Genomic DNA, 23,258 nt, shown 5'->3' on the forward strand with positions numbered 1-23,258 from the left:
ATATACAGTCTATATAACATATTCATTTATTTATTGGGTCTTGAAAGACGGTCTGGCTACCACACAGGCTTGGGATTTTCTCAGCACATTTTTGCCCTGTGTCGAATCAAGAGAAGACTGAAAGGGCCGGTAACATGACAGGCTGATAGAAAGGGGTGCAGACCTGCTTGTAACTGTCAGACCTGTTGCTCCTGTGTTGTATAATTCATTACCCAAGTGTAGATCTATCCTCAATGAATGAAAATCCTTGACTCACAGTGGTGAAAGGGATTCTCTAGCATAATGCGCAGAAAAGTGCATGTCTGTGTGTTTAGTTAGACACCTGGACATTTTTTTCCATGGTTATAGAGTATGATATCAAGTCTTGTGAGACAACAAGTGAAATGATCAGGTAAGCGTGGAGGAGGGAGAGCTGAGGAGGAGAAAAACATAATTAGCCTGTATTTATGCCGGGGAGCAGCTGACCTTTTCCACACGCACAATAAATAAGGTTATGTCCAAAAAGACTTGATATTTGAATGCATAATTGCATTATGTTTTATTCATTGCTTTACACTACTATAGGTTAATGGTTTTATGGCAGTATTATGCAGAAAGGCCAATTTTAAGAGCCAACATCCCAAAGAATCATGCAACATTGATGAGTGTGTTAGAGGATGATAGCAAGTGCTCCGTTGTGATTCAAATGCTAAAAGTAGATTGCCCACGTTGTGCCAGATGGATTTTGGAAAACAAGTATATGTTCCCAATAAGCAAGATCTTGAAAAAACATCTGTTACTTCGTTGTTAATATTTAAATGTTCTGTAAATAAAAGCAGCAAGTCTCTTCTAAAATATTTTAAGCTTCCCAAAATCAGTAGCCCCTCAGAGCTTTGCAGTGCATGCGGATTGCAGGCATGGATCATTTACATGAATTTGAATGCCATTTTAGACAACTTTCTCAACACTATACTGACTCACTCTGCACCTCTACCCCTCGGATGTGCACTGACATTTCCCTCAATGTGTGTCCCTAAAGCCTAAACAACTGGCATTCACGTCATTTTCAGTAATAGCTCTCTTTGCACTCAAGGATCTTGTCTGTGACAATAGGTTTGCTATAACGACATGATTCCATTAGGAAACAGAGATTTATGTGAGTAGCCAAGTTTTAAATTGAAGTCTATTAAAATAGAAGTATATCATGGTAATGGGCAACACAGTATTTGGACCACATACAGTATGTCATCCCAGGAAACACTATTTTATCTAAAATGGATGCAACAACTTGGATGAATATCATGTGAGAGGGATCTTCTAAGTATTTATATTAATTTAGTCGATAAATAAGGTCCAATCAATCAATTTAATGTATTTGTATTTTAACATGAACAAATGTATCTCACTCCAATTCAACACCTTATTGCTGTTTTTTGTAGCGATACAGTATTTTGTACACTAAAGTACCACAATGTATTAAGTGGTCACAAGCACAGTCACATCACAACCAATGTAGTTTAGGGGTCAAGGGGCCAACCATAAACTAAGTGGTCTGTTGAAGCCTTGCCGGGGAAATTTCAGTGTATGTAGAATTCAGTAAAGAACAATTTATGTAAAGAATAAATAAGAGTTGCTTGTATCATGCTTGGCCAGGGAACGTTATAATAATGTGATTGGAATTAATTTGATGGTAAAGATGATAAACCAGACTGGAGTTTTAATTACTTCACTTTGTAGACAAAAAATAAACATCAACTCTTTCTTTCTATGTAAGTATATTTCTCTCTTTCCTCCCCTGAGTTGTCTCTTCCTTTCTCCCTTTTTCTACTCTTATCTTATTCTGTCTTCCTTCTTTCTTTTCTGTGTGAGTTTGACTCCTGAGATGCTATCAGTGCTGACAGGTGAAGCAGCAGGCGAGACAGGGAGACTTGAATGCCGAGCTGCTTGCATGTTAAAGGATGGGGAAAAAACACTCCAGTCAACTTTCCCTCTGGAGGTTTTTGTCAGGTCTTCTGATTTTCCTCGAGAGACGTTCAATCTAAGATGAGACAGAATTCCCTACAAAGAAAGATCCTCTAAAAAGATATGCACCTTCTGCTTCAATTGTATTGTTATTGCTATCATTTAAGAGTGTTTAAACAAAGTATAGGTCTGCTTTCTACCAGCAAACTGATAAGCACATTTCTATCAATTATTACAGGGTTATTTAATGCAAGTATTTCAGGGTCTGTTTCTTTATCTCTGACCTTGCCATCCAGGTTTGCAGACAGGTTTGACATCAATATGCACAGCCACATCCTCCTTTGCTCTCTTCTGACCACAGTCAAAGGCCGTCACCATAATGGTGTAGCTCTTCTGCTTGTCATAGCTCAGCCGCTCTGTGTTTCTGATGTTACCTGTAGGACACCAAACAAAGAATTATTATGATTATGTACTGACAGAGAAACAGAAAGGCTCATTTGACAATATTAAGGCGAGAAACACTTCCAACTGAGCATTAAGAAAATTTACTTTGCATTTGAAGGCAGAAAGACAGCACTTTACACTTATGGAAGCCTTTCACCGACAACTCAAGGTCTACTAACCTTGTATTGCATTAGGACATATACGCCTTTTGTAACAGTCAATGTAAATTCCCAATGATGGATTCATCATCCCCTGTCACCACAGTAACAGTGAGAGATGATGGAGATGCAACAGACCAAGTGCCTTGAGTACAGCTGCTGGTCGAGGTAATAACTGAAGTTAGTTTAGTCAGGCAAAGCTACCCACAGCTGGCTCACTTTAACAAGTGTTTAACCCTACAGTTACTTACTTTAATGTATTAATTAATAAATGATAAAGTGCCTTTTTTTTATTACTTGAAACTAGATGTTGTATATATTTTTTTTTCCGGCATGGATTATAGACCTAAAACGTATTTTCCAGAACAGAAATATGTTAATGACCGATTCATTTAAAGCTCTTATGGGTGGGTAATATTACCTCTAATTGAAATTCACCTATATAAAAGGAAATTGGAGGCTGTTTTGCATGTTGTGTTTATATGACTAAGGTCTGGCAAGAGATGCGAGAGTTTTAACGTTTTTACTGTTTTGGAAAATTGCAGCTTTGAAAACAACACACCCTAATATTTCCCGTAAATAATGGAGCATATTTTACTCTTATGAGCAATCAAAAGGGATTTTTCTTGGAAAAATATTTTAAAATTGATCATGAATTGAGGAATAACAAAAATATTGAATAATTGATAAAGTATTGATATTGTTAAAGCTGTAACAATCACTATCCATTTGATCCCAGAACAGCAAAGAATAAATATAACCTGCCCCAAAATAATGTTCAATTGATTATTAAACACTTTTTTATACGTGTGAAATATACATATGTTCCTCAAGATAAACAGCAGGCTTCAAAATAATGGCATATTCTTATTTTTTAAATAATTTTCATATTATTTATTGCAATCAACGTCCATCTCTATGAGGAAAACTGAAGCTATTTTTGTTGTTTGCATCTGGAGGCTTTGCTGTATGAAAAGCTGTCACTCTGATTGCTGTCGTGGAGAAGAGAAGAGGAGAAGAGCTGGAAAGAGAGACATAGATGGAGAGGCCAGAGGAGAGGAGGTGCAGAGAACACAGCAGAAATCAGTTCAGGGCACAGCAGTACAGAAAGGAGAAGACATTTGAAGTGAAGAAAGGTGAGGAGGCCACAGTTCCTACCAACACCTCCCACAGTGATCGTTTGATCCACAGCTGGGCTGAACAACAGTAACAGTTAAGGTGGTGGATATCAACCACAGTAAAAAAATTAAACAACAAACAAGGTGATATTTACTTTTCTAAAGACAGTTTTCTATCCTTAGGTAATTAACATGCTAAATAACCCACTTTGGGGAGCTATAGTGCACATATGGATTTAGATGTGCAGTGTGTCCGATTGAAATCCTGAATTGCACATGTGTTTACAGGGAATGCCAACTCGGTTGCATTAACATAATTCTTTACATTAATTAAGTCCTGGGAAATTATCGACCAATACAATCAACCTTGCACATATTTTATATAGATGACTTTTAAAGTAATTGAAATTACTCAGGCAAAGTTAATACTATATTTTTTCAGATCATAGCACACTTGAGCCCTAGTTCTCTTCAGTTTTTATAGTTTTTGTAAACACTTTACAGCAATTCTTTATAATTAATCCATATATATATATATATAGTTCAATTGACTTTAATCAGTGACTCATACTGCAGTAAAGCCTATTATTTACTTTTATATTTTACCATTAATTCCATCAAAGCACAAAATTCCCTTGTTCTTTAAAGGCCCTCTGCCTTCCCATTTCTCCCAAACAGTCCTGTTGTGCCTTGGAACAGTTCAAATCAAATGGCTCAGAGAGTAAAATTAAGTGAGAAAAAGAAAGAAACACTGTGCTGCTGTCCACTAGTCAACAGGAATTGCTGTTAAGCAACAAACAATACAAATACAAATAATCTGTAGAATTACAGAGTAACCTTTGTGATATGAACTGATAACATCACGGACTACACTATCGTTTGTACAGTCAAAAATAATGTTTTTGAATAAATGTAATATTTTGCTTCCTGCATTAACAAACCTCAACTCACAATGCTCTTAATTTCAACAAGTTGCTGTTTTTATCCACAGTTTGCTACAATACGTATCTCCACATTCACTAGTTTCGGCATTGGTCAAACAAATCTATCTTTAGAAGAGACTTGTTCACATTCATGAGAGGTTCAGACGACTGAGATCATAGAGAGAAAACCAGGAAATTGATTTTTGCTTTTATCAAGACATAACCCATGCTGTGTGTGTTTGTGTGAGGCAGGAGAAGCAACGCTATTAGTTTTATTTGAAATGTACCGCATGTCCAAGTAAGGTTCAAATGTGTTTTAAGCCAAATGTAAAGTAAATGATGCCTAAAATAACAGCCTTCACCCTATTTTGTTTCAGTTGAGAAAGCAGCCTCACCCCAGGGCCCATTTTGAAGCTGCTGGTGTTTAAATTGATATATTTTACTTTGAGTACTTTGAGGATTTCTCACTCATGTTGGCTTAAAAGCAGTGGTTCAAAAGTTCATTCTTACAGATGACCTGCTGTACAGCTCTGTGTGCGTGATACACAAATAATGGCTCTCCAATTTAATAAAAACTCCTGAACAGTAAGACCTCCAGGCACACAAAGTGAATCTCTGTGCTTTTTCCCTCTCTCTCAGACACATACTTCACACCTAATCACATCAGCATTATGACGCCAGCCCAGTTTCTCATTCTACCACTCCAGATTTAGACACACACACACACACACACACACACACACACACACACACACACACACACACACACACACACACACACACACACACACACACACACACACACACACACACACACTTACCATTGCGGTCGATAGCAAATGGCGTCCCTGCAGTGACAATCTCATAGATGCAGATCTGGCTGTACTGTGGTGAACAGTCTTGGTCCCAAGCTTCTACCTGCAAAATTACAAATATACGTTTCTTCCCAGTCCTTGATCAATACGAAGAAGACTACAACATTGTACGTTTTGGAACAAATCATTTTTTGTGGTGTTGAGAGAGGCCACCAAGAGGCTCTATTATGCTTTTATGGGTTTCCCCTTTAACTGTAGTGTGTTCTTTAGGTTTTTGTGCATGTAAATGTTCCGCTAAAATCCCAAAGTTCAATTCAGAGGGAGTTTCTTCCCTACACACTCCACCCCCGCCTCAAACGCCTTGATTGTTACTTCTGTGGAATAGTGAGATCACTATGTAACACTGGCAGTTTTATTGTAAACATTGTAAGGGATAGGCTAAGGGGTGGGACATCTCTAAGCGGTTGACCAATCACAAAAGAGCCGGCCAGCTAACCAATCAGAGCAGCCTGGGCTCTGGTTGGGTGAAAAGAGGTAGCACAGAAGCACAAAATACAAATATGAACCTGAAAATGAGCAGAATATGTCCTCTTTAAACCTTCTGAAGCTAAACAGTTACTTACCAGGTTGATTCTCATAATAAAACAATGATTAAAAAAATAAGAACAAAGTGATAATACCTTTAAAATGTAATACCTAAATACCTGCAAAATGCTGTCATAGATTTTGCCCTCTGTAACAGATGCCTTGTACAGTGGCTCCCGAAACACGGGGCTGAATTCATTGACGTCATCCACCTGGATGTGAACCACCGCCCTGCGAGGAGAGAAAGGAGATGGAGCAGGAGGGGCGGGTGTGAAGAAAGTGGAGTGGAAATGATTGATGGATTAAAGGGAAAAAGAAGGAAGCCGGGAAAGAAGAGATGGATGGAGGGAGGGAGAGAGGAGACAGGGAACAATCTCTTTAAATCATTAGAGAGGAAGACAATTAATTAAGGATCTAAAGGACTGAGTGTTTGTCTTGAGAACAGTGGTTAGCTGAAGGTGGAGCAACGGCGAGAGGAAAACAGTTCCTATGCTTGTACGGAAAATAGATTGTTTCCCGAAAAACAGGATTTGCAAGAGTTACAGCTTGATTTTCTCTATTTCTTTTTGAAATGGGTTCCAATTATCATCATGTCAATCACATCTTTATTTACCAGGCATGTTTACTGACAGAAAGTCGGGTTATTATTGAAGGTTCCTTCTAACTTTTTCCTTCACTTTCCCTCTTAGAAGAAGCACATAAAAACACACACTCTCATTTGTTGGTTGTTAAGTTTAAACTCTAATAACATTTGTGCATTAAAGAATATAAAATGAAGCAATAATTTAGATCATATCATGAAATTTTCGTCTATGGTGACCTTCTCTGACAACATCTCGCGGTGTGTATCTGGAGAATCACATCTGGCTAATTAATGACATTAGCTTAATGAGGCCTATTTAGAATGTCATGCCGTGAAAATGTCACACACACACACACACACACACACACACACACACACACACACACACACACACACACACACACACACACACACACACACACACACACACACACACACACACACACACACACACGTTCACTTTGTGTCATCCATCATCCACTGGTGAAATTTATCACAGATTCCTGAACTGATAACTCTTCCCTCTCTCCCCTTCCTCCTAGTCCTAAGTATAGAGAAGCTTATTTTCCAGCTTTTTGTGTCGGACCGTAGGGTTGGATTTGCTGCTGTCTATGCCATTCTACCAGTCTGTCAATCTCACAAAGAACTGCCACACACACATACTGTATGGAAACACATAATATTTATGGGCCATTCGGGGGACATTTCAGCTGTCACTGCTGTTGTGTAGAAAGGAGGAATCAGTAAAGAAAGAAGAGAATGTAGAAAAAGACATATCTATTGACATTTTTTGGGATCATGAAGTAAATGTTATCTTATTGAAAGGTTTTTTTCTTCATTACTCTTAGCTGTGAATGTAAAATACAGTATAAACTGTTATGGGAGTGCTTATGATATTATATATAATATATTTCTAGAGATATATAGATGGGCATGTTACAGCAGGATCAGGTTACAACTAAAAAACAAACAAACAAACAAACAAACAGAAAAAGATTCTGGACAGAAAGAATGCACACTCCAACTCAGTCCTTTAGGAATCCTGCACGAGACTTTAAAACCACAGGTGGGGAGTTCACTTCTGGCCTCTGAGGTGGTGTCAAAAAGTTCAGATCCATTTGAGTCTAGCTTGAGTATAATACAAAAACATGAGAGAGCATCACATCACATATTTGTACGGTTGATTTCAGTCATTAAAGTACTCATTTGTATAAATTGGGTAGGAAATACGATAAGTAGTTAAGTGCATGAGTGTCCTGTTTTGACATTATTATGTTAGTTTTCAATAAACAACATCAAAAAGAGGTGGTTTTTGCATCATTCATTTTAAGGGTTGATTTGCTTGTGATATGTTCAGCTGTCTTTCTGTTTCTGATGCTGAGGCTTAACAAATTAAAGTTCTCTGTTTTTCATGTTTGAGACTTTTCGGAGGCCCTAAATATGACTCATCTGTGATGCTGCCTTTGTTTCTTTGAAGTTAATATTTGTTTGTCAGTCATGTGTCTTTGTCCTTGCCGGCCCACTTTGAATCAATTTAAATTGACAGCCAAACAAGTGAATCATGTGAAGATAAATCATAATAATAAGCAGTATGACAGATTTTATACAACGTCTGACAATTACCAGTTTTAATGTTGAGTTTTAAAGCAGCATCAAAAAAGCTTAGGAGATGTCAACATGTCCGTTCTTCGGGGGAATAAGTGTTGCTGAAGTCACAAAATATGTAAAGTGAGTAGTTTAAATGTAATATGAAAATACGAAATATGACCCAATTGTAAAACCACTAATAAATTGACAGATTTTTGGGGGGGATTTTCTGTCAGTGTAATCTTTCCACAGGAAGATCCCACGTCTTGGCAGAAAAGCACACAAGACATATGTTAGACCAATTGTGCCTTCATTTTTGCTGAACCATACACACCAACATCACATGGACAAACATTCGTTGACTCACTTGTGGGATTTCTTCCAGTCAGCTCCGCTGGGTCCGGCCCCGCAGTCGTAGGCCTGGATGATGAAGGTGTACTCTTTCTGGCTCTCACAGTCCACAGGGCTGCTGGCCCGCAGGACCCCCTCCCCTGAGGTGCGGTTCAACACCACAGCCTCAAAGGGAGCATCCTGACCATAGATCTTAAAGAAGCAAATCTCCCCTAAAAAGAGAAGGAAATGTCCAGATGAAATGGTGTGTTATTTAACTTTTACAGTACATTCATACAATAAAAAGATCAACACAGCATTTTTTGAAGAATTTCTTTCTTTCTTTAGGTGTAGGATAGTAGTTGTGTATCAGTTGAATGTTTTAAATATCCCTTATCTTTATCAGAGAAAACTAACCATGAATCTAACAGGCTCCAACAAGCCTGTTCGCCACGAGAGACTGAAATGTTACTCAGCGTGAGGCTCATGGATGACAGACATTGAGGATGATAAATACGGAGGCGTTAGGCACGACAACTATCAATCTTAAGTACACTAAGAACAGTAACCATAGAAAAATGAATAGATTGCTGAACGTTCTGTAAACAGTGGTCGACATAATATAACAATAACTTATTACGTGTGTACGCAGCGCGGCAAAATAAATGAAGATAAAGAGACTATGGATAATTGTTTCTGTTGTCCTGAAAGAGATCCCTTTCATGACGTGTTGTTGTAAAAACAATTTTATAGTTGCAGAAATAGATATATATGTAGTTATCTTTATAGTAATTATTTGGCGTAGGCAGCCCTTTAGAATGACAGACAAAGTCTAGGACTGTATATCAGTTAGACACTGCATGAACAATCATATTGAAAATCAAAAAATAGAAACATCTCCAATAGCTGGACTTTCTTCATTCACTTATTTTTCAATCATCTCAATGCTGGTAAAAGCGTTTTTTATTTTGCTTTGTTTGTTTCGGCCTTTATTGTATCCTGTTATTTTCTCAAACACAGCAGTAGCTACAAGATTATTGAGGCTGAATCAAATATGGGTTCTGAAGTAAAAACTAACAATACACCCTTTTTTTTAACAGCCCAGCTATCACTTACATTTCAGGCCAAGTTATTTCTGGACACAGTGATATTTGTCAGCAGGATTTTCTAATCAAAAAACACATATAACACTCCTGAGGTGCAGTGAGGAGAAGGATCATTTCTGATCAAACTGTGCCAGCTCAACAAAAGAGGATATTTGTTGTGTCTGTGCATTTTGTTTTTCTTATGTGTGTGTGTTTCTGTGTGTAGATCTGTGTGAGAGTCTTGAATCATCTGTGGGGTTTATCCCCTGCACAAGTGTTTGTTTCAGGGATTTGGGAAATCTCCTTGCACAGAGAACAAAAGGCTGCAGCGCTCTGACCCTGTGCTGGCTGCTATCTCCACGCACTAAGTGGGACACAGCAGGAACAAAAAGCTTCCTAGCTCTGGGAATTTTGCTTGCATGCTCAAACCCAAAGAAAAAAACAAATACAAAGTTCCCTCCCGCCATTGGCTTCTTTCCGTCTATCCCCCCTCGTCTTCATATCCCACTGCCATGCACACACTTTTATTTTTCCCTCTCTGACTTCCTTTAACCTGATTCAACTAAAAATAATTGAAATAATGATGCCTCGAGGACCAGCGGGCTCCAATGTTTGATCCCCAACCAATGTTAATGATGCCTGGCACTTATATTTTTCCCTCTGCAGTGTTGAAGATGAAAAGGTTCCTAATATACGATGTGTATGTATGGAAAAGCAATAATAGACCCAGAAGGTGGTATGGAAGAAAAGGCGATAAGCATGGCCTTGATCCTGTCTGCTAATACAAACAAACTGAGCAAATATGGTCCACGATGGGACCAAAGAGAAAGAAATACATTGCTGCATCCCTTATACATAACCCTAGTGGTTTGGGGAGGGAAAAGTACTTCCCCTTAACAGTATGGGGCAGGGTTGAATCCATTTTCAGCTCCATCTGTTGTGGGAAATGTATTTTAACTGGATTACATTTTACAGAAGAATGTAAGAGTCATGGAGTAGAAGAAAGATGGAGAGAGCTCAAGAACAGGATGGAGAGATGAGGAGGAATGTTACGTGCCAATGTATATGCAAATGGTAATGACACAGATTTCAGACAGATTCCTGTGTCAGCAAATGTGTACTTCACACACACACACACACACACACACACACACACACACACACACACACACACACACACACACACACACACACACACACACACACACACACACACACACACACCTTCACTCCTGTCACTTATTTTGCTTCTCAGCAGCCCCAACCAGAGGGAATGCTATAATTTGTGGTGTATGAACGAAGTGAAGTCTAATCTTTTGGCCTTATACATCATGAGGGAAAGGGGTCGCTTTTCAGAGTAAACATCGTACATTTTTGCTCTCGGGAGCTGGCCCTGTGCCATGGCAGATTGAGAGTGAGGTGGAAAAGTCAGCAGAAAATTATTTGATAATAACATTCATCTGAAATACTCCACAGAAAAGCGTGAGCGACATAACCTGCATCGATGGAAAATGTCAAGCTGTCAGGGAACATGTATTTCACAGGATGTTAAATTGCTAATATAATGGAAACCGACATGATGAATAAAGTTAATGAGAAAATGAAGCCCCACAAAATAACACATTGTCACAAGGAGGTGAAACAAATATGTCCCTTCCTACTGTAAGTAACAGTACAGTAGTAAAGTGTTTGATTTAACAGTTGCTTATGCATCATTACTTTAAAATCAATGGCTTCTTTTTGAAGGGTAGGAAATGACTAATTCAATTAAAAGTGTTTCGAATAGGGATTTCATCTCAAAAACTGGATCACATTTACATATTTCCTTAAAATATATTTTACCTGACTCTTGGTACGGTATACTTTGAATTTATCACTTGGTTTTGTCATTTCTGTCTTACTTTATTTGTTTGTGCCTGTTTGTATTGATTAAAGCAAAAATCAATGATCAATGAGGATAACTGTGTACCAATTATTAGCCTTTTTTAGTTTTCAACACTTCTTTCAAAATAACAACTGAAACAAATTATGTATAGAAGAAAGTATTTTTAAGGGATTTATGACATTTCTTTTCATACCAGAGTTTTTATCACATCACGAAATCCACCGGTGTTGCCAGTTACAATACAGAGAGCTCACAAACCAATATTTCATTCTCCTGAACTGTGACTAAAACAGGGCAAAGTTTTGATTTACAAGGGGTTCAAAATGACCAGCGGCCATTTGTCATCTACTGTCTTTACCTTCACTCGTGAGCATTATGAGAAATTACAGAATCAGCGCCACAATGTCATGTACCGGTGTAGTAAACACAATGAATGTCATTTAAAAAGCAGTCTGGCACCAGCATTTTGTTTCAAGATGTGGATGGCATACTGTGAAAATGACTAAATCATAACAGTAATCTGAACAAGGTGTGACAAAGGCATGAATAAGTGTTTTGAAATTAGAGGGTTGATTTGAGCAGCACGATGCAAAAGAAAGCCAACACTGAGACTACACCAACATAATCATTAGCACAACTCAGTGTACAGAATAGAAGACAACCACGGGTTAGGAACTGTGAGGGAAAATGCTGTCTTCAACTGGAGAATCTGGGCTATTCACCCACTGATGACAATTATGTAAAATAGACAGGCTGCTTGAAGTCCTTTGGGTCAAAGAAGAGGTACAATTTAGTGTCATCAGCATGAAAATTAAAGAATATGTCAGGCTGTCCTATAATGTGACCCAAGGAAATATGAGTGGAGACAAATTGGAGGCGAGGACTAAAGTCTTGAATTTATATCTGAAGCGACAAGTTAATACTTCACCAATTAGGGTGCTCCAGAAGGAAATATCAGTCTTCTCTAGATATGAAAAGTTAACGATGTGATACATCACCTTGCGTCGTGATTGTGAATCTGTGACCTGCGCTGCAAAATTTAAGGAGTCACTTCCAAAGTGCTGAAAGCCTCCAGTGAGCCCTGTTTCTCAGTGAAACCTCAACAGAAAGAGAGGAAATTCAATCATGTTAATTCCTCTGCTTAATCAAATGCTGTTGTGACTCCATCTGTTGTGTCTGTGTGGAGCATTAGACAGACATAAAAGCTTCAGTTTCAAGATTTCACTGAGTGTGTATGTGTGTGTGTGTAGGGAGCTGCAAGACCTTGATTAAAGTGAGTTCCTAAGCAGAGTATCAGGCGGTTTTAAGCCCTGATTCCTTCACTCTTGTGCCTTCTGTTGTAAACCCCTACTCACCCCTGCTCTAGTTTAATTATCACCGGATTACACTTCATCTGACCCACAGATACACCCTACGGTAAGTACACGTGCAACACATGCACACAATAAAGCATGTGTACACACATTAACACGTACAGTACTGTACACTGCTCACAGATAGTACACATTGTAAATAAAAATGCAAATTATGCTGAGGGTAAAGGGATGCAGTACAGGGCACCTTTGCTCTGTTAGTCCATATTGGTACAGCTCTTTATGCAACATCCTCTTCTTTCCAGTAGTAGTAATAAAATATTAACATTCTTAGAAATAAGCCTTCACATATTTTTGTTTAAAGAACTTAAAATATATTCAAAAATGTGCTGAATGTTCTCAGACTGCACCAGATCCTTGGTGAGGTTGGGGCGTTTCATTGTAGACATAAGATATTTCCACCATGACGCACCTTGAATCGAAATATTCAAGCGGCAGATGGAGCACATGGCTGTCTGACTGAGCAAACAAGGGGATGTGTTATAAGTCTGCTCCGGCTCTTCAATCTCTCCAGCTATCGCCCAGAAGAAAGACAATCTACAGGGTAGAACTTCTGAGAACTTCTGAGAGCTTCAAAACTTCGTCCAGCCTGACTGAATATGTTCACATTGTTATGGCAGCCTCAAACAGTGATTTAATGAACATTATGTTTGGGCTCCTGCTGTTCAATGTACACAGAGTAAGCAGTTTTATAAAGGTACCTGCACAGTCTAATCCAGTTCAATACAAACTGTACATACGTACCGGAGACAGAATATTAAAAACACATCTGTATCAGCACAATACATCCCGTAATAAAGCATAGGGTTAAGTACATGTTAAAGTATTAGGTTGCTTTGTGTGAACCTGATTACATCTAACTGAAATCACATATAATCATCCCTTTTTTCAGTTGAAAATAATGTCTAGAGTGCATTATATAGTGATAAATGTTTGTATATTATATTACATTTATTTGTTTTTTATTATTATCTTACTCTAAATGTAAGTAAAATGCAAGGGAAATTCTTTATCCAGTCACCGGTACTTGCTTTTCTCTTTACTGTAAGTGTCATCCTAGGTCAAGGCTGATTTCAATAGAATCAATAGAATAATGCTGTTAAAATTAATTACATGCTTAGAGTTATAGTTTGTATGAAGTCACGTATATCTTTTGGCCCCAGCATTTTATCAAATATCGGGACCAAATCCTTACCAGTTGTTTGCAGGGTGGGTATTCATTATAGCAAACATCTTAAACACATAGATGGTGGACATTCCTTGCCTAATATTCAGTTCTAATGGTCAACATATATTTACAAATTGACTTATAGGCTTTTATCACCCATGGCATTATGTGGTCTGTTGGAGGTTCCCTCATGTTCCTAATTTTCCCCAAAGGCTCTATCCACTTTCTCCTTCCAGCTTTCACAGAAGCCTAAGGTGCTGTCTACCCTCAGGGCTTGGTTTCAATTTAGACATCATTTTAAAGTTAAGCCTCTATTTTATTGCCTGCACCTATTTCCCGCAGCCCAGTTCAGCTTTTTCAGCTTCAAGAGATCTCGACGAAGATCGCACATTTTGAATTGTTTTCAGAATAATCCTTTTAATTTGCTTGTGTCATTAATTTTAAAGTGAGACACTGTCCTCCCCTCTTTTTAATGCTATCCTTCTCTCCCCACTAAACAGAGGTAGGATGACCTACTGACCTGAAAGGTTCAATCAGAAACTCCAAAAGTCATTCTGGTGCCAATTTGATTAAAATCCTGGGAATGGATGTTAACGTTTCTCTTTTTATGGCGATACGTCAGGTATCTGTTGATTCTTTCTCAATTTAATTCTACACAATCAGACATATCATCATCTTTCCCTTTCCGTGTTTTACATTTAGGAAAATCTTCAAATTCTTTCAGCATTAAGGTTTGCTTGGTTTGTTTTGTTGGCAAATATGTCAGATTGTAAGCTGATGACCTAACTTAATACATTGAGTGTGATATGTGATTTCAGTTTTGTATTTGAATAGTAATAATTCAAATGTATAATCAAAACTGTCATATCCTATGTGACTTGCAGTTTGTATGAGAAAGTGTATCTGCACAACACAACTGGTTATAATTTATGGTTAATTGGTTCTTAACCTACAGTAGAGTGATTCAAAAACACTGTTCTTCCTCTACTTTTGAATTTCTGGATTTGTAATTGGATTTGGAAGAGGAGGACGGGGGAGGAGGAGGAGGAGGAGGAGGAGGAGGAGGAGGAGGAAAACAAGTGAGAGTTCATGGCCTTCAACTAAGCCTTTGTCCTATTTACTTTAATGGGATTTCCTCTGAACTTTCTCAAGGTTGATGAGGACACTGCGCGTTGGGCATTTCACTGGAGGATAGAATGTCAATCAGTAATGCTACTGCAGATTTGTCACTTGATGACATGTGTCTTTTTAGATCTACTCTCAAAGTTTTCCTCCACTACGTTCACACCAATGAAACTTGTGAAAAAAAGATGGACATTGCAAGATGCAAAGTTAATTCTCGTGACGTCATTACATTTACAAACAAATTGGAAGTCAATATTAGGGGGAAATAAATATCCATAGGTCTATAGTACATAACATAGCCTGTGTAAAGTTTTGCATGTGCACCCACATAGTCTCCAGCCAACAAAAGTACCAACAAAATCCATATGGTATTGATTCAAAGCACCTCTTAACACATTCTGCACACCTACGCACAAAAATCTAATAAAGTATGGCCAACAGTATAGCCAGCATTAAAATAATTCCTCAGATTTGAGGTGCAACAGGAAATAACTTGTGAATTGACATAATTTCGACAAAAACACCAGCATCTTCTTCCCCACCACAACGCGGTGTGTGTCTGTGTGCACCGGTACATGCATTTGATGACCGGCGCAGTCACAGCAGGCTCACAGTCAGTTAAAGAGAGACATGAAGGGGCAATTTATCACGGTCTCACCGGGCTCCTTCAGATAGCCGGCCACTTCCTAATTGCATTTGGGAGATTGTCGCTCTATCCACTTGACCTCAGGGTGACAAATCAACAGCTCACACAGACGGGAAGCACATGCAGCAACACACATACACACACACACACACACACACACACACACACACACACACACACACACACACACACACACACACACACACACACACACACACACACACACACACACACACACACACACACACACACACACACACACACACACACACACACACACACACACACACACACTTTACAGGTTATCTATTCAGCCAGGACCCTGGAAAACACAATGTAGAAACGGGGGGGAATTCAATATCGTACACAATACACTTATTCTGCTGCAGGCTTTGGTGGTCTGCTATGCAATAAGTGTTCATTTCAGCATCTGAATTTGTGGGATTTAAATGCATCGGATGGACTGTGGCTGTCAGTGTTGCCTGTTAATTGAACGGCGTGAAGATGTAGTTGTGTGACTTAAATGCTTAAGAGAGGAGCAGAGCTCTCTAAACGTGTTTTTGGCTGAAGTGTCTCAAACTGATAAGAAGTAGTGGAGTGGCGATTAAGTTTCATTGTAGACTTTAAACCAGGCGCTTTCTCCAGTGAAAATAGGTAAACAAAAAAAAGGTAAATGAGGATGTTGTAGGAACGAAGATGGCTTTGCCTTCTGGCTCAGCTCTCTTTTCGTCACAACGGTGTGGTAAAGCGACTGCAGTACCGCTCCCGCTGCTCCGATTCTCCGGCCCATCTCACTGTTCCACCACTTGAGAACAAGACCCCGAGATACTTGAACTCCTTCACTTGGGGTAAGCCCTCATTCCCCACCTGGAGTGGACAGTCCATATGTTTCCTGCTGAGAACCATGGCCTCAGATTTGGAGGTGCTGATCCTCATCCCAGCCGTTTCACACTCGGCCGCGAACCGATCTAGTGAGTGCTGAAGGTCACAGACAGATGAAGCCATTCGGACCACATCATCTGCAACAAGCAGTGGTGCAATCCTTAGCCCACAGAACTGCAGACCCCCTCCCCCACGACTACGCCTCGAAATCCTACCATGAATATCACAAACAGGATTGGTGACAAAGCCCAGCCCTGGCGGAGAACAACCCTCACCGGAAATCGGTCCGACGTACTACCGAGGACCCGGACACAGCTCTCGCTTTGAGAGTAGAAAGATTGGATGGCCCTGAGTAGAGACCCCCTCACCCCATACTCCCACAGCACCTCCCACAGTATCTCCCTGGGAACCCGGTCATACGCCTTCCCCAAATCCACAAAGCACATGTAGACCGGATGAGCGTAATCCCAGGCCCCCTCCAGGATCCTTGTGAGAGTAAAAAGCTGGTCTGTCGTTCCACGACCAGGACGAAAACCGCATTGTTCCTCCTCAATCTGAGGTTCGACAATCAGTCGGACCCTCCTTTCCAGCACCTTAGGGTAAACTTTCCCGGGGAGGCTGAGTAGTGTGATACCTTATGTTAAAACATGGTGTTTGTTATGGCCAATCCATGACTAGCACAGAAGTTCAGTAACAAACCACCGTTCCAGTTTAGATGGGGGGGGGGCCGTTCATCCCAATCACGCCCCTGCAAGTGTCTCCATCATTGCCCACGTGTGCGTTGAAGTCTCCCGGCAAGACTAAGGAATCCCCTTCAGGAGCCCCATACAGGACTCTTTTCAGGGTCTCGTAGAAGGCCGAATATGCTGAACTGTTTGGTGCATAAGCACACACAACAGTCAGAGTTTTCCCCCCCATAACCCGCAGGCGTAGGGAGGCGACCCTCTCGTCCACTGGAGTAAACTCCAACAAAGCGGCACTCAACCGTGGGCTTGTGATTATCCCCACACCCGCTCGGCGCCTCACACCTTGGGCAACTCTGGAGAAGAATAGAGTCCAATCCCTATCCAGAAGTAAGGTTCCAGAGCCGAAGCTGTGCGTAGAGGTGAGCCCCGCCAGATCCAACTGGTAACGCTTCATCTACCGCACAAGCTCCGACTCCTTCCCCCCCAGAGAGGTGACGTCCCAAGTCCCCAAAACCAGATTCTGTCGCCCGGGCCTGGTCGAGACCCTCTGCTTTCACTGCCACCCTTCTGGCAGTGCACCCGACCCCATCACTGTTTCCCGTAGGTGGTGGGCCCGCGGGACAGGGAAGCAGAGGTGTTGCCCACGTTGCTGTCGGGCTGTGCCCAGCCGGGCTCCGTGGCAAGCCCAGCCACCAGATGCTCGCAGACGAGTCCTCCTTCTGGGCCTGGCTCCAGAAGGGGACCTCGGGCTTCCTCCGGGCCGGGTATCCTCGCTTTCAAGTTTGTATTTCATGAGGTCTTTTGAACCAATCTTAGTCTGGCCCCTTACCTGAGACCAATTTGCCATGGGAGACCCTACCATGAACACAAGGTTCCAGACAACACAGCCCCCAGGTTCATCGGGGCACACAAACCTCTCCACTACGATTAGGTGCTGGTTCTAGGAAAGGCTTTTCAATTTACCAGAATTAAACAATAGAAATACCAGCCTGTGCAAGTACAATAGGGATAATAAACCAGCCCCAAACGGAGAAGACCAACAGAGATATGAGCACTCTGGGGAATATTGCTGACATGTAGTACAGAAAGGGTCAAAAGGATACAGAGGAGTGAATTAAAAAGTGATTGAGAGGAGAGGAGAAGCTACGGGGGAGATAAAGGAGGAGGAAGGATATAGAGTGATAACTACAGGGTGTGAGATAACTAAGACAGGTTTAAATATCACACCACCATCCTCTAGAGTCGTGTGCTTCCCCCTCCACTCCCTCACCTTTGCCTCTCCATGTTTCTTCTCCCTTCCTCTGTAGCAGATTTCGGGGTTAGCCATTGTTCAGCTCTCAACATCAGCACCGCTCAACCTTGCTCTCCCTCACCACTGACACGCCTCACCCACTCTTGTTTTTACCCTCTTTTTCACCTTCCTCCCCTCTCCTCTGTTCCTCAGTCGCCTGCTGCTCACAGTAGCTGACAGTTTGCCGCTCTCCAAGGGTCACCACTTGACAGTGAGATAGCTCCTTGAGGAAGGCGACTTTTACAGTTTGGGGAAGTATGTGTGAAAGTGCTCTCATAGACACATGCACATGTATTAAAATCCACACACAAAAAAGAAAGTGTGACATATTTGGAGCTGCTGAAAACATTATGTTGTAGTGTACGTCTGAGAAAAGGAACTACACTAATACTGTGTAAAGTCATGGGGATAGAACGCTAGCATGCTAAAATGTACTCTTGTGGTTAATAAAAGTTATTATAATTAATCCTGGGACATATATTTCAATAATAAATCTCATCGTAATCAAGACACAAATGTTAATGTGCTGATACAGATGTGTTTTTAATATTCTATCTCAGGTATTTGCAGTTTGTATTGAACTGGATTAGGTAGCAATTAAGGATCACAAAAGTCTTAAACTTCATCATCCAAAAATCATGCAGGTTTAAACTAATATAAATCACTTTATTATAAACTACTGTAACTAATGTTTTCCTCAAAACGGTGACCTGCTAATGATAATAATAATAATAATAAATTATTATTATTATTATTATTATTATTATTCATATTATTTATAGAGCACCTTTTTTTTTTTTTTACTCAAAAACACTTTACAGAGGTAAAATTCATAAAATGATAATTAAAACAACACACTTAAAATATGTAAAACACAACATTAATTTACAAAATAAAAGCAGAAAAGGTGAGTTTTCATTTATTGACAACACACATCCTCCTCCTCCTAATAAATTCATCCATATTCGTGCCAAATATGAAGAAATTCCCTCAGGCATGTCTTAGATAACATGTTGTTGAGAGTGGGATGGGCAGACATGTACAGAGCAACAGACAACCCGAAAACATTAGGCGTCCAGGCTCTGTTATCCCAGGTGCAGAGGAATGACAACAGCAGGAATGTGTCTGTTTCAGGTCTTGCTTGTTGCCTGCGGCTACATTTGTAATTATGACAGGAAAAAGCTATGCATGTCATTAACATAACCCCACTTTGACCATTCTCTGCTCTCCTAGTCCATTTCATACCTAACATCAGCTTCCCATTATCTGTTCAGCTGAAAACCCCCTCCCCTCTCCTCCCCTCAGAGACATGCATATCACAGTGATTCTCTTCTTCCCTCATTTTGAACACCCGTGCGTTTGGCCGCTGCCTGGCATGGTTGGTTCTGAGATAATCACAAACTGCCAGGTACAGCGGGGAGTCTCCAAAAGCCTCTGAGCTGTAAATGTCACAGAGTCTCTGAATATGACCTCTGTCAGCTCAGCCGCTCACTGAGAAGAGAAGGATACGGCCCACTGGTTAGTAACAGAAAAACTCACATACCACCCACACACACACACACACACACACACACACACACACACACACACACACACACACACACACACACACACACACACACACACACACACACACACACACACACACACACACACACAATATCTGACCTGAAAAGGCTTCACTGCACATAGACAACCAAACGTGTATGAACTCACACACACACATTTCTGATTGATGCACGATATAAATGTGCATGCTTCATGCTGTGAAAAGCATACACATTTGCAATAAACTATATAAATGAAACCGAGAAAAACACAAATTGTTGCTCCAGTGCAGGTCTAAACATTTAGTGTGAGTCCAGGCAGAGCACTGAAGGTACATATTGGCTCGTAGGCATTAGCTGTGTGGCTAGTAACGTCCAACCATACTGACATGATTATCTGTTATTAACAATGTTTGTTGATTTGTTGCGTGTCTCTCTAGACAATATTGTCATTGTCCCTGAGGTGAGACCACTGTTACCATTGCATGTTGACGCATAGCTCAGCTAAAAATAATAAAAGAACAGTATGGCTATTTATGGTATATACTTATAGAAAGCAGGCAGTCTACCTTTAGTCGATTAAATTGACAATTTTTTTGTTTCAATTATAAACGACTATGATTTCCTTGTTGTGTTGTGTTTGTTTGTGTTTGTCTGAATGACTCATTTTAAATGGCTAACACAGTAACACGAACAAAACATTGGAAAATCTCTCCATGTAATGCAATAAATCACCACAAAAGACTTCCTACAACATGACAATGTAGTTGAATGAAAAAAACATGTTCTTTCTAAAAAATTGAGAAAGAAACTGGGTGCCCTACTTAGCTACTCAATCACTTTAACATTATCTCACTTTCAACTACATCATAGGTTAAAGCAAACACAACATCAATGAGTTCTGGTGTCATTTGAGAACTCCAGGAGGCCTTTTGAATGTTAATGCGTGCTTATTAAAACGACATAACTCAACCATCAGTCAGGTGGTTGAGCAGGGGTGTGGGCTGTGGGGGGAGACCGCATGCACCATTCATCAGGTAATTTCAGAGACAACATCTTGCCATGATGTAATGAGCAGTGTAGTTTTGATATGCTGTGGAGGTTAAGATAACCTAATCTGTCATTTCTATTTATCTCTGCATGTTAGTTATGTTTGTCATAACAGACAGCAGGCGATAGCTCATGCATGCATCGCTGTCATGTTTAATCATCTGTCAGCTCTTCAGCTAAGGGATAATGTGAAGATGTAATTGTGTTTTTAGAGATAATTCCATTCATTTCAACAGATTTCATCCCATGAAACTGGAAAAGACGAGCTTATGTGAATACCAATGACTTTCAATCCGGAACACATAGAGCTGTCATAACTCTTTTCTCTCTTATGTTTACTGTGACAACATCCTTCACAAGGTAAGGTGAGAACACTGCGTGTCCTTAAGCATTTAGTGAAAGAAATACTCTAGGCACAAAGCACCCGACACAAAATCATGATCTTGATATACTGAGCATTTATCATTTGCAATCCTTAAGGTTAAACAATACTTTATATCTTTGAAAGTATTTAACAACAAACTGCTTTTAGTAAACACTGGATGTGACATGAAAAAGACAATTCAAATGTAGATCGACTGCCAGAGTCCATTTTAACCATCAAAGACTGAAGCCAGGCCGATTTCATTGAGGGGATGGATACCTTTTTTGTTTTTCGTGAATTCATTTTTGCTAAACCACACAAGAGACCCCCCCCCCCCCCCCCCCATGGATATGGCTAGCTGACAAAATCTCCCCTCGTAGCGACAGCTCCACTTGTGATAGAGTTAAATGACACAAAAAGGTCAACAAAAGGTCTTAAAAGGGCAGGCAGAGTTTGGTATTACACAACATTCATCAGTTTGTGCCATGGGAGATAAGGGAACACAGATATGAGAGATTTGCTTTTCCCCCTCTTCCTACTCTTTTTTTCAATTTGCCTTTATTCCTCACTCTCTCTCGCAATTAAAAGAGACAAAGAGATTCTCAGAGGTGTAAAACTAGATTATAACCTGTGAAAGAACACAAATAATAGAGGAAATTGGTTCCACGGCTGCAGTGCTGAAGAGCACAATGCGTCATGCTTTATAGCTGTACGGCACATATAGATTTCAAGCACATTAGCACAGGACTGCAGTGAACTAAACCTTTATTTATTCCTCTCATTATTAAATAAAATGACCATAAACCTCTCTACAACAAGTATTACATTTTACCCCTGTTGTTCGATTGTCTTCTGAGAAGCAAAGCACTCAAAGGATGTTTGATCCAAATTGACTTGCAACTAATATCATTACAAATGTTTACCCCTTGGAAAATGGTAACTAGTACAACTGGTAACTGTCTACTAATGGTAGGCAATCATCTTTCTCAGACTATACTGTAGTTCAGAATCACAGCTGTACCAGCATTTGCAGAGACAGACATCTCCCTTATACAATATATCTGTATTGTCAAAAGTAATTTCCTGCTACAGTAGTCATCCTGCAATCTTTTGCAACTAGTGCAGAGTGGCTGCAAGTATACGTTAGCTGGAACTCTGACTTAGTTCTGTTCGGCACTTGACTGATGGCCCTCACTGGCCTCCTGCATTACTCTGTCACTTGTTTGAAATTGCCTTTCACGCCTTTTGGCACTTCTGGAAAAGTGAGCACTCTTCCCCTTTTGTGCCGGATAGCTAAGTGAAGGCAGTGGAGTGGCAGGTGAAGACACACAAAAATCTTATTTGCTGTCACTTGCTGTCAGATCCTGCAGGGCCACTTTGGAGGTGATCCAGCTTTGCACTGTGATTGCTATGCCAAATGTGAGCAAAATCCACAGAGCAAAGAAATAATCGATGGAGAATAGAATAAAAGTAATGCAGTTACATGCTGCAGAAAACCAAAGAAGCACCCTTTCAGTGAGAAGTCTGGACATAAGGGTCTCATTACACTTTTTGACTTTGTGTCGATGGATGCAGAAATGTACATTTATGAACTTCTTGAATCTGAGTAGATTTATAAATTAATTCACGTGAACATTTTAGCCTAAATCCTAATAATGCTTTCAGAATGCAT

At 40.1% G+C, this 23,258-nt stretch overlaps 1 protein-coding gene across 2 annotated transcripts in view; it reads right to left on the reverse strand.

The window, feature by feature from the left end:
* The window catches only part of clstn2a (calsyntenin 2a), a 132,354-nt gene that overhangs the window by 30,377 nt on the left and 78,719 nt on the right, over nucleotides 1–23,258 (reverse strand). For both annotated transcript variants that reach the window (XM_063885405.1, XM_063885406.1), the window contains exons 3-6: nucleotides 8,522–8,717; nucleotides 6,104–6,215; nucleotides 5,406–5,502; nucleotides 2,226–2,375 (exon numbers count right to left, since the gene is read on the reverse strand). In XM_063885405.1, coding sequence (XP_063741475.1) covers nucleotides 2,226–2,375; nucleotides 5,406–5,502; nucleotides 6,104–6,215; nucleotides 8,522–8,717 — 555 coding nt within the window. The remainder of the gene's footprint in view (nucleotides 1–2,225; nucleotides 2,376–5,405; nucleotides 5,503–6,103; nucleotides 6,216–8,521; nucleotides 8,718–23,258) is intronic.

This window comes from Eleginops maclovinus, chromosome 6 (genome assembly GCF_036324505.1).
Source record: "Eleginops maclovinus isolate JMC-PN-2008 ecotype Puerto Natales chromosome 6, JC_Emac_rtc_rv5, whole genome shotgun sequence".
Classification (NCBI taxonomy): Eukaryota; Metazoa; Chordata; class Actinopteri; order Perciformes; family Eleginopidae; genus Eleginops; species Eleginops maclovinus.